Source organism: Oncorhynchus clarkii, chromosome 12 (assembly GCF_045791955.1).
Source record: "Oncorhynchus clarkii lewisi isolate Uvic-CL-2024 chromosome 12, UVic_Ocla_1.0, whole genome shotgun sequence".
NCBI classification, from domain to species: domain Eukaryota; kingdom Metazoa; phylum Chordata; class Actinopteri; order Salmoniformes; family Salmonidae; genus Oncorhynchus; species Oncorhynchus clarkii.
In genome coordinates this window covers 31,986,271-32,005,055 of record NC_092158.1, presented here as the reverse complement: position 1 = coordinate 32,005,055, position 18,785 = coordinate 31,986,271, and the positions used below count along the sequence as shown (strand labels likewise).

At 41.6% G+C, this 18,785-nt stretch overlaps 1 protein-coding gene across 4 annotated transcripts in view; it reads left to right on the top strand.

Annotated features, from left to right (window-relative positions):
- The window catches only part of LOC139423071 (cell adhesion molecule DSCAM-like), a 138,143-nt gene that overhangs the window by 36,811 nt on the left and 82,547 nt on the right, over positions 1-18,785 (top strand). For all 4 annotated transcript variants that reach the window (XM_071174696.1, XM_071174695.1, XM_071174694.1 and 1 more), the window contains exons 2-3: positions 3,238-3,555; positions 4,141-4,290. In XM_071174696.1, coding sequence (XP_071030797.1) covers positions 3,238-3,555; positions 4,141-4,290 — 468 coding nt within the window. The remainder of the gene's footprint in view (positions 1-3,237; positions 3,556-4,140; positions 4,291-18,785) is intronic.

Below are 18,785 nucleotides of genomic sequence, written 5' to 3'. Positions count from 1 at the left end.
ACGTACCCTCTTGCTATTTTGCACCCCAGTATCCCTACTTGCACAGCATCATCTGCACATCTTTCACTCCAGTATTAATGCTATATTGTAATTATTGTCACCTCTATGGCCTATTTAATGCCAGAATCTCTACTTTTCCACATTTTCACACACTGTACATAGATTTTTCTATTTCTTTTATTTTGTGTTATTGACTGTACGTTTGTTTATGTGTAACTCTGTGTTGTTGTTTTTGTCGCACTGCTTTGCTTTATCTTGGCCAAGTCGCAGTTGTTAATGAGAACTTGTTCTCAACTGGCCTACCTGGTTAAATAAAGGTGAAATTAAAAGGGTTGGGTAGTGACATGCCAGGGAGTCTAGGATCACACACCAACAGGTAGGCTGGTTACAGTGACAACAGTAGAAGCTTTAGGCCACAAGTCACAGGCAGGTTGTAGGAAGTCTGGAAAATGACTGTATACCCAATTAAGTCACTACAAACTGTGATGAGATGACAAATGTACAACAACAAATCCAATCTATTTGCTTTTCAGAAAAAATACAGGTTTGGTATTGTTCTCAACAGTTTGTTTCATATACAGTTTAAGTCGGAAGTTTACATACACCTTAGCCAAATACATTTAAACTCAGTTTTTCACAATTCCTGACATTTAATCCTAGTAAAAATTCCCTGTCTTAGGTCAGTTAGGATCACCACTTTATTTTAAGAATGTGAAATGTCATAATAATAGTAGAGAGAATGATTTATTTCATGGTTCATTATTTCATGATGTCTTTCATCACATTCCCAGTGGGTGAGAAGTTTACATACACTCAATCAGTATTTGGTAGCACTGCCTTTAAATTGTTAACTTGGGTCAAACGTCTCGGTTAGCCTTCCACAAGCTTCCCACAATAAGTTGAGTGAATTTTGGAAAATTCCTCCTAACAGAGCTGGTGTAACTGAGTCAGGTTTGTAGGTCTCCTTGCTCGCACACACATTTTCAGTTCTGCCATACATTTTATATGGGAATGAGGTCAGGGCTTTGTGATGGCCACTTCAATACCTTAACTTTGTTGTCCTTAAGCCATTTTGCCACAACTTTGGAAGTATCCTTGTGATCATTGTCCATTTGGAAGACCCATTTTCGACCAAGCTTTAACTTCCTGACTGATGTCTTGAGATGTTGCTTCAATATATCCACAAACATTCCCTCCCTCATGATGCCATCTATTTTGTGAAGTGCACCAGTCCCTCCTGCAGCAAAGCACCCCCACAACATGATGCTGCCACACCTGTGCTTCACGATTATGATGGTGTTCTTCAGCTTGCAGGCCTCCCCCTTTTTCCTCCAAACATAACAATGGTCATTACAGCGAAACAGTTCTATTTGTGTTTCATCAGACCAGAGGACATTTCTCCAAAAAGTACAATCTTTGTTCCCATGTACAGTTGCAAACCGTAGTCTGGCATTTTTATGGCGGTTTTGGAGCAGTGGCTTCTTCCTTGCTGAGCGGCCTTTCAGGTTATGTTGAGATGGGACTCGTTTTTACTGTGGATATAGATACTTTAAAAAAAACTTGTTTCCTCCAGGATCTTCTGTTGTTCTGGGATTGATTTGCACTTTTTGCACCAAAGTACGTTAATCTCTAGGAGACGGAACACGTCTCCTTCCTGAGCAGTATGACGGCTGCGTGGTCCCATGGTGTTTATACTTTTGTATTATTGTTTGTACAGATGAACGTGGTACCTTCAGGCGTTTGGAAATTGCTCCCAAGGATGAACCAGACTTGTGGAGGTCTACAATTTTCTTTCTGAGGTCTTGGCTTATATCTTTTGATTTTCCTATTATGTCAAGCAAAGAGGCACTGAGTTTGAAGGTAGGCCTTGAAATACATCCACAGGTACACCTCCAATTGACACAAATTCTGTTAATTAGTCTATCAGAAGCTTCTAAAGCCATGACATCACTTTCTGGAATTTTCCAAGCTGTTTAAGGCACAGTCAACTTAGTGTATGTAAACTTCTGACCCATTGTAATTGTGATACAGTGAATTATAAGTGAAATAATCTGTCTGTAAACAATTGTTGGAAAAATTACTTGTGTCATGCACAAAGTAGATGTCCTAACCGACTCGCCAAAACTATAGTTTGTTAACAAAAAATGTGTGGAGTGGTTGAAAAATGAGTTTTAATGACTTCAACCTAAGTGTATGTAAACTTCCGACTTCAACTGTACAATAATAATCCGTTTAACAAACCAACGGCCATATAAGAAGTAGATTGTTCATGTACTTATCCCAAAGCCTATGTTGACACTCGGTTACATGGAGTGCTTGCCTAGTATCTCTGATTTCCCAGAAGCCTCAGTGCCTTCCTATGCAGCACACCACACTACACTCTTAGAAAAAAGGGGACAGCCCATGGAACAGCCCATAGGAAAACCCTTTTTTTCTAAGTGTGAAGCTCATAAAAGATTGGTGCAGTATTGGGTTGTAGGGGTGTGGTATGGTATGGTGGAGTAACAGCATCCACCCACACACACGGCACGTTTCTTAGTGGGGTTGGTGGCTCAGCCCTCCATGAGCAGCCCTCTAGCCGCAGTTTCCCATGATGCACTGTGTTTGTAATCAGGTCTGGTGGTATGCTGGCCCTCCAAGTTCCTCTCCTCTCCCTCGGCTCCTCTGCAATGCCTCTTAATACTGAACAACTCTCCTTTCTCCAATCCTCACTGCAGCTAAAAACAGCACTTTGGCCATGTCGTCAGAGCACAAAACCATTATACCACCACAGACCTAAAGTGTAGTACAATATAAGAAACCTTAAAGATAAATGCATAGTGGAGCTCTGTCTATTCCAATACAAAAACTTGATTTAAAAGCTCTGCTGACTAGGCTTTCAGAGGTTTTAGTTTAGAAAAATAGCACAATGGCCAACATTGTTAAGATGGAGACTGGTTCTTCTGGATCCTTCAAGCCATTCATTGATTGTTCTTTTTTTGTTTCAGTTTTTTTTCTAAAACTCAGAATGTTACATTGTAAAACAACCCTCATAAAAATACCATTCAAATAAGGATGAAAAAAAATCAAAAATAAAAAAATAAATGGGCTCAGTATTTTTTCTTCACATTAATTAGGATCAGGGATATAGTGGTATAAATCAAAGGTGGCTAAAGGCTGAACATTGGTTGAGAAGAAAACCTACACACTATCAATGACTAACATTCCCCCCTCTCCTCTCCTCTGTTTGCCTTGCAGTTTTCAGTGAAGATTTACGTTCCAGCTTATATTTTGTCAATGCATCTGTGCAAGAGGTAGTGTTTGCCAGCACCACAGGGACCTCGGTGCCCTGTCCCGCCGCGAGTGTGCCCCCCGCCTCGCTGCGCTGGTACCTGGCCACCGGAGAGGAGATCTACGATGTCCCCGGGATCCGCCACGTGCACCCAAATGGCACCCTTCAGATCTTCCACTTCAACCCCTCCAGCTTCAGCAACCTCATACATGACAACACCTACTATTGCACAGCGGAGAACCCCTCAGGAAAAATCAGGAGCCAAGATGTCCATATTAAGGCTGGTGAGTTGTCTATCTAGTTGGTTTATGCCTATACTTTACAGTATGGTTGTTTATTTACAGTATAGGGGCAATGCCAAGGCTGGGGTTGATTCCATTTCAGTTCAGTCAGTTTAAGAGATGACCTGAAGAAACTGAATTGACCATAGACCATAACGATACAATATAATACTGTTCTATTTAGTCTTGTGCCCTGGACCATGTAGTGGTTAGTGGTCAGTGGTCAGTGTGGTTCTGGAAATGAACTGTTGATTACAGAGGTGGGAGTTAGGGCTGCAGACAGTATGGCTGTGAAGAAGTTGACCAGAAGCTTGTTGGTCACTAAGTGGGGATATATTGCTTGGGTGACTAGTGACCACAAGCTTAGCCTTTCAGCTGGAAATGTACAACGTGAACCACAGACATCACATTGGGTTGAGAATGTGAGCAAAGCAGCGAATTAAGAAAAGGAACAAAATATATAGACTTACCAAATATTTTGACAAAACAGGAAAATAAAAGTCAATTCATTCATCAGTGTCATTTCTTGTTTAATTTCTTATGTTTTTCAACAAGAATATTTGTCTGTATCCCCCCCATCTCTTTCAGTTCTACGAGAACCCTACACGGTTCGCGTGGAGGACCAGAAAGCCATGAGAGGCAATGTGGCAGTGTTCAAGTGCATTATCCCAGCCTCAGTGGAGGCCTACATCACCGTTGTGTCCTGGGAAAAAGACACAGTGTCAATCAACATCCAGAGTAAGTCTCTGCTCTCTAATTGCTACTGTAATGTATACAGAGAAATGTATGTAAAAAAATAACATTAAAATAAAAAGAGTCTGGTAAATGAGTATCACACTGCAAGAAAGGAAGGCCATGGGTTTGAGAAAGCGTTTTGACCCCAGGGATGTGTGCATGTGCTATGCCCTGTCTGTCTGCAAGGCCTTGTGAGGTCAGGCTAGACTAGTAGACTAGTGCCCATGCCCCTTGTCCCTGTTCCAGCCATGCAACCAGCCTGTTGCGTTGTCTTGTGTCCATGTCTGTCTGACCTCATGACAGACTGGCCCAATTCCCTGCTGACCTGGCTGGGCGAGAGTCTTCCACGAGAGCAAGGAGGAGGGCATGGCAGCCCTGTGGTGTCACTTAGCCTCAGTGCTATTGACCTAGTTCTCTGGTGATGGGGGCCATTGCATGGTACGCGTTGCACAGTTTGATCATTCAAATTGCTTAAATGGGATGCTCGTCTACTCGATTGTTTCCTAGACCCCGGGGGCAAATTCACTTTATGTGGGGCATTTAACAAACTCAATAGACAAAGATAATGTCGTTTTGACTTTTGGATGGAGGGCAAATGCAGCGGTTTTTGTTGATCTTTCACAATTTGTCCGCTGAGGCGAAAGCAACCATGTTGAAAGCTATATCAATCTCTTAATCGTCCATAAATGGATTTGCCGGGAGGACGTTTTGGAGCTGAGAGGATATGCGGTTATGGTTTATGGAATACATACGTTTCATAATGTCAAGTATTTTTCTTCCCTAGACTTAATACTTGACTGTATTCTAAGACTTGTCATATAATCCATTCGATTTATGTACTGTAAGGACGCAATGCATTCATTTTCCTATGTAAGTCTAAATGGGTATTTTTCCTTGCTGTCCTATGTGAACTTCACTATCAAAACAAAATGTTTACTTTGTGCTGTTAAAATCAAAATGTACACGCTGTCAGAAAGATGTAGCCGCCACCAATCCAGTGCTCTTCTCCATGCTAAATAATAGATGACGGAAGTCTATGAATCTAGCAGCAAATAGTCTTTATTAATTTCTCAACACATGCACCCACTGTCCATCCTCCCCATTCTTCATGACTCACGCATATCAAGTGCAACTTAAATAGTCTGCGTGTGTGAAAGAATGTGTGTGCGTGTCCATGTGTGCGTGCATGTGTGTGTCTGCGTGCATGCGTGGTATCCCATGCTGACTGGTGGCTTTAGGCAGATGACCATGCCCTACTCTTGTTTTCTAGGGGCCGCCAAAGCCCACCTTTTAAATGTTTAATGAGTGAAAAAAAATAGAAGACAATATCAACACTTAGACTCGAAAAACTTCATAAAATAACGTTTTTCTGTTTTTGGTAGTATGAATTATGGATGATAGTATTTCTATTGGAGAGGTGTACCATGAAGCAGGCAGCAGGCCCCATCTAACCATCCCTCTGTAAGTCTCACTGGGGTTAAGCCTACTTTAGGATGGGTTGCTGTGCAGAACCTAACAACGCACCACTCAAAGAGCTCCAATGTCTGCATGCGTGGAATGACGGTTTAATATGAAAAGTGTGAAAAGTGTGAAAAATACACACAATCAAGAAGACAGTCACTAGAAGTTGCAGTGCAGTAAGTGCATTGTCTTTGTCAGTGGTCATAGATAATCCCTGGAAATGGTTAGCTACTAGGTGTGCAGGCTTTTGTTGCAGCCCAGCACTGTCTTACAGTACACAACAGTACTGCTCTTCAGGACCTTGACTTGTTAAACCAGATGGTTAACGCAGGGCTGGAACAACAACCTGTACACCATATAGCTCTCCAAGCTCAGCTTTGGTTACCACTGGTGAATGTAATTGATGTATCATTACACTGAACATTTGGCATTACATGGTTCAAAACAATATGGTAACATCATTTTAGATGGAAAGAAAAACTGGTAGGGTGATGATCGAGTGGCAGGAATTACAGCAATGATTTGAAGGAAAAAATTATGCCCATATTGTCATGCCCTGACCTTAGAGAGCCTTTTTATTTCTCTACTTGGTTAGGTCAGGGTGTGATTTGGGTATTCTAGTTTTCTATTTCTTTGTTGGCCGGGTAGGGTTCCCAATCAGAGGCAGCTGTCTATCGTTGTCTCTGATTGGGAATCATACTTAGGCAGCCTGTTTTCCTCCATAGTTTGTCTTGTCTTCGTATAGTTGCTGTTTAGCTCTACAGAGCTTTACGTTTGTTTATATTTTGTTGTTTTTTGGTGTTCTTTTAATAAAGTACGATGAACACTTTCCACGCTGCGCTTTGGTCTCACACCTTCAACGACGGACGTAACACATATCCCATTCATTTGTGTCTATAGCTACATGGTCACATTGTCACTAAGATATGGGTGAAGATATGGCTGGGGATGAAGCAATGACACCCACACATGTATATTTTCCGCTGGTCTGCCGCGTGGCAGGCTGCTACAGCATAATGCAGGATGAATCCAGTGATGTATTGTTCTGCGTTCAAAGCTCTGAAATGTTTTCATTCCGATGGTGAAGGGTTCCTTGCATCTGCAACTGTCTTATGGATTGTGTTCTTCCGGGAACCATTTTAGGAATCCTCCTCATGGGTTCAGTCGGCTTCCCTTCACTGTTTGTGAATAAGACTTAAGACAAGGGATATTATGAAATATGCCCAATAGTAGAAAGCTCATCCTATAGCTACTATGCTGATGATACTAGCTGATGATACTAATGGTTGCATTTAACCAAAACCTCAAAATAGCTTCTCATGTTGAAAGAAAGTATGCTTGTTGCATTGATAGCCTCTGACAAAATCAAAAAAACTATTTTTGTTACATGCAGTAGTAAACATTCGATTGATATTCTATTAATTGAGATTATATTGTTGAAACAAACCCACATACTTATTCTCCATCAATAGCATATTAGGTTTGTTTGTGTCATGTTGGGGTTGGGTTGCTGATTTTGTTTCTGTTGACTCACAGAGAGAGAGACAGCCCAAGCAGTGTTCTCCATTCCCCAGGTGCAGACTGAGGGCTGTGCTGTGCTGTGCTGCAGTCACTGAGGAGGGCCTTGTAGTGATTTGCCATGGCCTGATCTGGCCTGCTCTGCATTCAGCACGAGTGGGGCCGGCCCCCAGCACTGCAGAGAGGCACACACTCTACACACTCCTTCTCATTCCACACACGAGCCACAAACCAGGGCTATCGGCCATCACATCACATTGCCCTTTTCTGCTCCACCTACCCACCCCCCATTCACACACACACACACACACACACACACACACACACACACACACACACACACACACACACACACACACACACACACACACACACACACACACACACACACACACACACACACACACAAACACGCCATGGTCACTCCCTGTCCTTGTATTTAGGAGCAAAAGGTACATTATGACATGGGAAGTCATTTGTACCACCAATGACTTTGTACCATCCTCATACCATCAGTATATACGGGTTATTGACTATATGTGTTATACCTGAACGTGTAACATTTATTGTTGAATCAGCTACCCAAAAGAGCTGTTCTCTTTCAGAATACACACTATGTGATATAATGGTGTTCAGCAACAACATAATATTCATATTGTTCTTATTCCTGTCTTATTGATATTCATCCAAGCTTCCCTGATTTGTTCTTCTGGTTGGAAGTTCAACACTGTTGCCTATCTATCTGGTGTATTTCACAGTTTATCACTCATGTTTCATTGCCATTTTCCAGCCATTTTCAAGTTGTTTAGTGGCCAGCCAGTCAGTCATGTGTGTCTCCGGGCTGGTGGTCACTGTGAAGTAAATATCAATTGTTTTATCAAAAGCCAGGCCACCATCATCATGTGTTCATGGGCTGGTGTTTTCTCTTCTCTCTCTCTCTATCTCTCTCTCTCTCTCTCTCTCTCTCTCTCTCTCTCTCTCTCTCTCTCTCTCTCTCTCACTCTCTCTGTGGTGTCAGCTTTACAGTACTCTCAGTTGGTATTAGCTAGAATGTCTTAGCCCTGCCTACCTTTGGGAAAGCAACCTGTAACCCCGAAAAAAAACCTTTTTCAAACGCAATTTTGTTGTTATCTGCTTGTTTTAGTCCATTTCAAAACTACGTTTAGGAAAGGTACAACATGTCTAAAGATGATTTCAACATTGCCTGCTCCAGAACATTCTTGGCACGTAGAAAAACGTAATATTGTTGTTCTTCCCTCATTGTGCTGCTTTTATAATTGCACTAGCACTGGAATACCGGACACCCCTGCAGACCCCGCAAGGCAAGGCCCACGAGCTCTTGGCCCATCGATGTCTATTTTGTGTTTTAAAAATCATTTTACAGTAACCCTCCAAAGTCATTCATAAATCTTTTTAATTTCCATATGTACTAGGAAGCTAATTGTTTGTTTATTGGGCTTCAAGAAAGTGACTGAGTCAGGCCTTGAAAAATAAATTATTGAAAGGAAGGGGGTATCGTGAACAAGTGCCGTGGTCGAGGCTACGACGCCACCAGTGCAATGAGTGGAGCTTACTCAGGTGTTTAAAAGCACATATCAGACCGACGGCACAATGCTTCTTAGGTAGTTCTTTATGAGTTTATTTTAGAAAACGATCTCAGGGATGGTTACAGGGATGGTTACAGGGATGGTTACAGGGATGGTTAGAGGGATGGTTACAGGGATGGTTACAGGGATGGTTACAGGGATGGTTACAGGGATGGTTACAGGGATGGCAAAAACAGCTTGATTGCCATAGCATCATCAGGGAAACTGGGCAGAAAGGAGTGGTGCTTTAAATACAGCAGATCTGCAACATCTTTAATTGGTCCTCTCATTATCCTTCATTGCTGGAAAGAGATTACTTGTATAGGAAGCCCTGGGGACAGGTCGTCTGGATATCGGACAGCCATAACAGATTATCATCTTTAGCGGACAACAGTTCAAAAAATCCAGTTCGCAATTTCGTTCATACTGGTGAACTGGCTTTGTGTGGTTGCAATATCAACAGTCCCTTATCTCTGGTATATCTTGGCAAGCATCATTCAAGACTAAGTTTAAATCGTGTGCAGCGCAATGTACATAGAGTATAACGCATGTCTCAGGAAAGATTGTCTGGCTTGTCAATACTTAGTATAGAAAACTGTTGGGCCCACAACCTAGGCCTACGGGCCGTGGTGAAAACATTTGCACATAAAAATGCAAGGCGACGCACTCGCATACTCTAGCTTCTATAGCCCTCTGCGTAGAAAAAAAGAGAGACATTTACAGACACAAACATAAAACGAGACATAGGGAGAAAATACTTCAGGATAATTGTTAGGTTATTTGATTTGTAATTGTTATTAAAAAGTTTATTGTAGCAGCTTAATACTGTATTTAGCTATAGATAGTATGCTACACTGCATAATGAAACAATCCCTAATAAGCTAGTATTTTCAGGGTAGACTGGCTGTATTATTTGGCGTTAATAGTTGGTTTTAGTATGCAATTTTACAATTAGCATTGTTTGATTTTCCATTTTTAATTACGGAACAAGTATTTACATTATTGCCACCAGCCAGCAGTCTAAATGTCAGCATTGCTACATTGTATATAGCTTCTTGAAATGTTATCCTTAACATGAGAAAATTATGACCAAATAGGCTTACCAATAAAAATGTATCCATTGTCTAAAGCAAACCTTTAGGTTACATGCCCTGGCAGTGGCACCACAGAAAGCCTATCATAAATTTGACAGGCAGCCGCATAGACATAGCTTACAATTTCAGCACCATGGACAGCGATCGGTAGTCTATACTTTTTGAGTGGCTGTACTAAACAAGTTAAATATCTAACCTGTGATGAAATGTTTTACACACATAGCTTACGTTACGTGTACTTGGACACCTGGTCCCACAATTTACCACTCTCCCACTCTGAATAGCCTGAAGCCACAGGTCTCTCCTCACAGCCTCTATTTCCTTACGTGGGAGCATTGCAAACTTTAGATTGGGATTTTTGACCTGGTTTGACGTACATTGTATAACACAGCAGTTTTCAACATGGTTTTTGATTTCTGTATAACACAAAATAAACAAAAATGTTGGCTCTTTTTCAATGGGGAAGAAGGGCCTAGGGGAATTCCCTGTGACGTAAATATCGACTGGGAGTATATGGTCGGTGTTTGTAAACAGTCCTCTCTGAAATGGGGCCGATGATTTTATCACAGAATATATACTATCAATATTACTTTCTGTACCCCATTGATTTTAACATTTTGTATTGCGTTGGAGCAAATGTGGACATCACCATTGAAAGTTTGATGTCATACATGCATGTAAATGGGTGTAAAACTCAGCATTTTTGTAGCTATTTGAAAGTAAAAGGGATAGTTCATCCAAATTACAAAATGACGCATCGCTTTCCTTACACTGTAAGCAGTCTGTGGACAAGGTACAGTGGTTCTTCCTTTAATGTTTTTTCCTGCAGCACAGCTTGCCTGGTGCCGCAGAAATCTATGGTACGTTATATAACTGTCAGCCACTGTTGCCAGAATGACACAATGTACCACAATCTGCCACCATCTACCACAAACGGTTGCAAGATAAGCTCAAAACTTTTATAGGAAAACAAATGTATGACAGAAATCCAAGCTTTGGTTTAGTTTCCCTGGCACTGTTTCCAAATGCATTTGTGGCACAAATCCAATTTAGCATTTAGTATTTGTGGTACAAATCCCATTCAAGTCATGGGACCGATATTTGCATTTTTCGTGCATCATGTTCAAATCATCTGTAAGTGACTTTGTTAAGCGTCACAATTCATTTTAGATACTTTCGGATTATTTGGACATAATGAGCCAAAAATGTGAATATCGGTCCCATGAATTGAATGGGATTTGTGCCACAAATGCTAAAACTTTAGCATTTGGAAACAGTGCCAGGGAAATAAAACCAATGCATAGATTTCTGTCATACCTTGTAAATAGACTGCTTACAGGTTAAGGTATCCAATGCATTTTTTGTATTTGTGTGAACTATCCCTTTAAGTATTCGATCAACATTTGTAGAGGGAAAAAGTCAATAGTAATTCAGCTGTATTGATGTTACCTTTTTGAGGACTGAAGAGAAAATTAAATTGGAAGGAATCATTTCTCATATTACTTTAACTATAGACTACAGGTAACAGGTGTTATGGTGTGTTGAGTGTAAATTGCAGCATTCATACAGTATAGCACACTCACTGTTGGTTTGCTCTATGGTAAAACAGTATAGAAGCAGCGTAAGCATTGGTGAATGCAGCACAGCCTTGAGAACGGGGCTGCAGCTGGGGCTGAGGCAGAGGAGGGATAATGGTTTTACTGGTCTCTGTGTGATGGAGACAGAGAGAGAGAAGGGAGGGAGGGAGGGATGGAGGGGAGGAAAGGGGGAAGAAGGGACTAACATGGCCGTGTTTCTGGAAGCCATAGCCATGTTGGAGGAGGAGGGTGGGGTGAGGTGAAGGTCTCTCTCTCTCTCTCTCTCTCTCTCTCTCTCTCTGTCGACAGGCAGGGTTTGGACTCTGATGCGTGACAGGCCGGATGGAGAGTCTTTTTCGAGCGCTCGTCATTCCTCCTCTCTATGATTGGCTGGAGTATTGTTATTCACACCGAAAATGGGTCAGGCGGCCTGTGGAGGATTGAGTGTTTGTACAGACGTACAGTCCGCAGACACACACACACACACACACACACACACACACACACACACACACGGCTCAAACTAAGGTTGAATGTGTTCTGGAGCAGAGCACTCACTCCCTGCAAAAATCAAATAGATAAATATAAATAAATGGTGTGCTGTATAGTGAGCAAGGTAGTGAGTGTCTCTGGTGTAACCAGCATTCTACTCCTTCTCCTCTCACAGGCTCCCGGCTGGTTCTCCCGCCACACCTAGTGGCAGGGGCCTTAGCAGGAGAAATAACGGGACAAATAAAGGGATACACAAAAAAATAGGGAGGAAAATCGATACCTGTGCACATGAATCTGGCTGCAGCTGCCACTAAGCATTAGGGGATCATGACGGGAGAGAGGCAGTTGTGTGCAGGGCAGTGTGAACACAACGTGATAAGCATGGGGGTGAGGGAGGAGAGAGGAGGCGAAGCATGCTCCCCTTAGCCAGCCAAGCCGCATGGAGAGCCAAAATGTCCCCCGTATTTTATTATCCATGCACTTATATAAGTTTGAAAGATCCTATGAAGATCCTGACACTGTCGTAGACACTCAGTGAGTGTTGATAAATAATGTAATGCAGATCCATATGTGGTTAGCTAGATTTCAACAGCCTTTGTTAGCCTTCCCCTGCTCCGCTCCCAGACCTAGACAGATATATTAATTCTCTTATCTCCCCCACCACCACCACATTCCCTGCACTGATCAAACTCCCACCTCTGCACTGTGGCTGTTTGCTCATGAATAACCACAATTTGTTCCTTATTAAACTCTAGGCCGGGGCTGGGAACGATTAGAGCTCTGAGCCGGTGTGAGGGAGAGAGGGAGACTAAGTGCAGCTTAGTCTTTGATAAACAGTGAGCGAGGGCTCCATAGGTGCTGCTGCAGTTTGGCACATGTACTGTATCTTCCAGGGAGGAGAAAGATGTTGGTAGTTGTGGTGGACTCTTCTTACAGCCTCCAGACCCCAGCAGCACCAGAAAGATCTGGAGCCTTGCCAGGTCACACGTGGCCCCCGTCCAAGATACAGATTAGCTATCAGCGCAACATGGGCTAATCATGGAAGGAGCCACACATTAATTAGCATTTAGAGATTTCTGTGGACTGGATGTTTTGGAGGCCCTGATCTTTATTTTACTCTTCTTATTATCTATCCTGATGCCTAATCACTTTACTCTGCCTTAATGTACATATCTATTTAAAATTGTATTTATCAGTGGGTCAAAGGGAAGGTGTCAGTGTTGATCGGAGAGTAGAGAGTGTGCGTTTTAGTGACATTAGGATGTTGTTTTTCTCCAATGATTTGAACTACACTAGTGTCTCTCTGGGTCCCTCTTGTTTTGTGGCGAGACACACACGTGACAAGACGAGGTACCTATGATCTTATAGGGCCGTTTGTTTGTCCAGTTTGAGATTCCATTCAATTGTATGTAGACATGTTATGGTATGCCATGTTTTCAGACAGAAACAGGCCCTGACACGCTGGTGTCAGAGTGTTAAAGAAGTGAATGTCTTCGCAGAGATCAGAGGTCAGCTGAGGAAGAGTAACCCATCACTCTGCTGAGATGGCTTTATACAGTAGATGGTCCTGCCATGGAGGAGGGACAGCGATATCAGATGAATGCTACACCTACATCTGGACAGACAGGTGGACACACAAGGTGTCTGTGATATAGATATGATACACAAGGTGATATAGGAGAACATCTGGAAGAGGAGCCCAAGGAGAACGTTCTAACTTTATGACATGATAGGAAAGCGAGGGTCCTCACCTGAGCGAGACTAAGCCCAACCTCAAGCGTACAGATTAGGTTGTGAGTGGAGAGATTTACACTGCATTCTTAGTGGCCTACATCCCCGTCAGTCTGACGGTGACTCAGCGTATCTGTCACGATAGAGCTTGTTAGATCAGGAAAGAGATGGAGACTAATGACTCTCTGTCTCTCTCCCCCTGAACAGGTGTTGTGAACCAGCATCAGGGCGCCATAGAACAAATCCCAAGAATTTGTTTGAAACATAGATATATTTAGGCCTTTCTATAAAGAATACTTTCATCGTCCTGGTTTCTGATGGGTTGGTTAAGCGATCTTGAACCATAATGTAAGAGCAGAAAGACTAGGGAAGGACAAGGAAGGGAGGAAAAAGAGCCATGTTCTAGAGCTAGAGACGATGGTGACAAACACAAGGAGCCTAGCGTCAGTCTCAGCCAGAGACAAACAAACGGTTGTGCTGCTGTCTTCTTAGCACCGCGTGATTACTCTGTCAGCGAGAAAAGAGGGGAAGGCTATTCCCCCCTCCATCACTCCATTTCTCTCCCATGTTTAACCTTGCTGTTGGTGATGGTGACGTCACAATTAGGTGATCCATAAGACCAACCTTTGACTGGCGACATCTGCATGGAAACTGCAGCAGGCTGATGGCAGAGAGATGTGTGTGTGCGTGTGTGTGTGTGTGTTTGCGGGGAGAAGGAGAGGGAGGGGGGGGGGGGGGGGCGGAGACTGTGGCGTAGGCTGCTCTTATCGCATGTGTGCAGCTACTGCAGTGTCTTTGAGAGACAGAGGGGCTGTCCATGAATGCCACTCACTCTCCCTATTCACAGCAAAAACACACGCTCTCTCTCTTCCTCTCTCTCTCTTCCTCACTCTGTCTCTCTCTCTGCCTGCACTGCATTTTCTGTCAAGACTGAGAAAGAAATAAGAAAAACATGACTTGAGCTTTGATGCAGACTCACGACAAATGGCTCCATGTTGTCACATTTTCAGATTTCTTTCTAATAAGGGACAGGCGAAAAGTGAAACGTCATTTGACATCAGAGCATTTCTCTTCTGATGTATGTGTGCGCTTCTCTCTCTGTGTGTGTGTGTGTGTGTGTGTGTGTGTGTGTGTGTGTGTGTGTGTGTGTGTGTGTGTGTGTGTGTGTGTGTGTGTGTGTGTGTGTGTGTGTGTGTGTGTGCGTGTCTCTCTCTCTGTGTGTGTGTGTGTGTGTGTGTGTGTGTGTGTGTGTGTGTGTGTGTGTGTGTGTGTGTGTGTGTGTGTGTGTGGATCTGTTTTTTAAACACCAGAATATATCACAACTATCATACTAGGGTAGACCTTTACAGATTTAAATATATATATATATATATATATTACGTACATTTATTCAGATATAGAATTGGATATAATATATCACAATACCCAATTTTTTTCACTGCTTCTGCAGGGTTATAGTTTGTACCATGTTGATACAGAAATCAACCACACCTGTGTAATGTGTAATGCACAGCCTTCTGAAAACAGCTCCTCTTAATCCATGTCTGGTTCGCTCTGATTCTGTCTTTAGACAGAAAAATATGACATATTGACAAACATTCTTTTAATGATTAAATATAAAAATCTAGGAACCTTTATCAACTCAATGAAAGGAAGAGCTCAGTCATCCAGGCCAGGGGGAGTCCCCTCCCTTCTCTCTCCATCCCAGAATCTGCCAGAAGAGGATAGTGTATAGTGATGATGAATCCCTCCAAGGTCATGATGCTAATCAGAACAGGGAATAATGAAGTTAATTCATTCACCACAGAGGGAGGGAGGGAGATGCTTCGGCAGGATAAAGGTGACCTGCCTATAGGTGTTTCCAAGGCTACAGTACTTCCTCACCAGGGGAAATCACCTTGATAGATAGGTCGACATATTGGGCAGCTGGGATAGTGATATCCCTGTGTACTGAATACCAGAGTGGGTTCTGGGAATTCTACCCCCCACCCATCTCGCCTCACCTAGTCCCAGTCTCCCCTACCCAGATGCAATGTCATGTCATGTCCTACTCTTAGAAGTTATTTATTGAATGCTGTGATAAGGGACCTTGAGTTTGATGTGGTATTGAAGAACAGATGGGGAAGGGATGACTGGAAGATCTATGCTAAGTAGTGTGTCTACACTGAAAGACCCTTACCTTAGAGGTTGTTTCTTTGTAGTTGTTTGTATTAGGACATGTTCATATTATAAATAGTGATTCTTCTGTTTTGGAATAGCAAGTAAAAAGTAGTTGGCAATTAGTAGATTGATGATTTAATAATAGGCTTCATGATCACAATGTTTACCAATGATCAATTTGGAACTTGTATTAGTTTCATTGATAGTGAATTTCACTGTTGTTGTGTAATACATGCAAATGTTGGTGGTGTTTGTAATTATTATATTCTACAAATTTGATGTAATAAAATTAAACTAGATATATTTTTATAGAATAGTTTAATTGTAAAATATAACACATTTATATTTTGATATTGTACTTTTATTAGCAACATTTTTAATGAGATTTTATCTACATAATATAATTCAATACTTGAATAATTATTTTAATGCGTATATTTTTTATTTTATTGGTATGTTAAAGATATTTATAAAATGTATTTGTTTTTGTGTTTCAGTTCAGTCAACCAATTATGTTATGTATTACAAAATATATTTTGAATAATGTATTTATATAGAAAGTAATACTATTTCATATATATAAGAGTAACATACTTTTTAAAAGAACAATGGCCCATCACAGAGGAGCTCTTCTTGATAAAGATATCCACAGTGTTCCCATGTTGGCATATCAAGGCCAGTTACTCCCTGGACTCTGTCCTCCTGCTATGCACACGGAAAGCTTATACTCACATAACTCAAGTACACATTGCCTATGTATGGTGGACAAAGTGCACTGCATTTCCAGCATGTTCTCTCTCTGAGGTGTAGAAATCTATTTGCTTTTGGAAGCTGCTTGCATAATCCTTTAGTTACACTTGGCAGCTGCAGAGACAGATACAATAGTAGGAGAGTTGGTTGTAAAAAATAATTCTGGGCAGAAAGAAATTGAACTGATAAGCGTATGTGTGTAGGGTCCTTTGCATAATCCAGTCTAATCTATAGCAGAACACAGAATGATGTGTGTTAACTAAAAAGAACAGTGACAGCATTCAAATTCACAGGAAGCCTTTTATTTGGCACGATGCAACATGATCTGGTTCGTCTCATTGCTCTTGTCCATGCCTTGGATTTTTGTATTTTTTGATCACGCAATCGAATATGCAAAATCGTTTGCTTCTCGCTTTCTTCAGGTTTTATAGCCTACCAGAGAGTACCATTTAGATTATACTGTATGTATGAAATATATAAAAAAGAACAGAAAAAAATATACGATTTCTGTCAATTAAATATTGAATAATTAAATTATATTTAATGTGATGTTCTTTATGTTTGAGGTATTAATATTTGGCTGTCAGGAGTCCCATAACATCCCTGATCCTCAGTATAGTAAATATCAATTTGGTTGCTGAGGTTCTCAGTTGATTTTGTCTGAGGCACCTGATTGGTGCATTGGGTGGATGACTCGTCGAATGCTTAGCCAATAGCGTTTTCTGCACTAGCACTCTTTTTTTCTTTCTAAATAAATTGCCTGGAGAAATTGAACAAAACAGTTGAGAAAGGCAGCAAGGCTTTCATCTCATTGAGAAGCACATATTAGCTGTGGTGGGAAGATAAGCTACTCTCTCTCAACAGCTATTAAGCTCACTGTATGGTAGCCAGTTTCTTATTTTTTAATTGTGCTTGGTTTTTACAAGCTTTCGCCTGTGTGCACTCACGACACTGTGGCGTAGGTTTTACTGTTTGTGTGTGTGTGGTGTTTGTCAAATGACGGGCAACCTGCAGAAACATTATGCAAACTCCAAAATGGAGGCCAGACCATGTGACCTTGTGCAGCCATTTTCTCTCAGTCTCACTGACACACACACACACACACACACACACACACACACACACACACACACACACACACACACACACACACACACAGCGATCACTAAGGGGTCTCTCAGACACACTCCTAGGACGGTAGGGGAGAACCTCCTTCTGTGGAAGGCACCATGTATTCCTCTTTGCGCCACATAATTTCCTGCCATTTAAATGCCATTCAAAAATATGTTTTCAGCAATTTATGAACTGATATATTGAAAAATATGATACACTGAATATTTTATTTGAAAAGATGCGTGTTTTAAGTATTTACAAATGCCAAATTGAGTTTTCCTTCAGGCGTTTAATATATTATGGATAGGCTATTTTTATACTATTTATTCAGTTTCTTTCTATTAGTTATATCTGTTATGAATTGTCAGTGATTGGAGTTCTAGAATTTGAAAGCAGTGTACAGTTCTTTTGTTTGTTTTGCACCGACGTGGTCCGATACAGATTCCTCTAATCCTTGAATGGCGCATTTAATACTCTACAATTAATGCTCTATAACATATGTTATAATTGTCATTGTAGATAAACATCTGCTTGGATTTATCCTACTGTCTGATTCCTTGGGTGTGATGTGTCACTGATTACATTGTGTGTTTCTGGTGCCTTGATCCCAGTTTAGCCCCAAACCAGGATTACTTTTCCACAAAGCCTGGGTCAGTGAGCGCAACGTAACCCAAGATTTCTTGGCATCCATGGCAATACTCTTGAAGAAAAAGCAATCAACTATCTTATACAACAGATAGTTCTGAATCTGCTGACAATCAGGGTGAATAGACAGACAGAGAAGGACGCTGGTAATGAGTTTATTTTTTCCAAGGAGCAGTGCTGGGAGCAATGGGGTTATGTTGTGAATAAACGGCAGCCATTTTGTGAGCAGGTCTCTGTTACTTTATCAAAGACAGTGCTGCCTGGTACTCATTGAATATTGAATAGATGAATTGATCAATACAGAAAAAATATAATCGGCACAGTCTCCCTTTGCTATCACCCCTGGACCGTTGATGAAATACTTTTAAGAA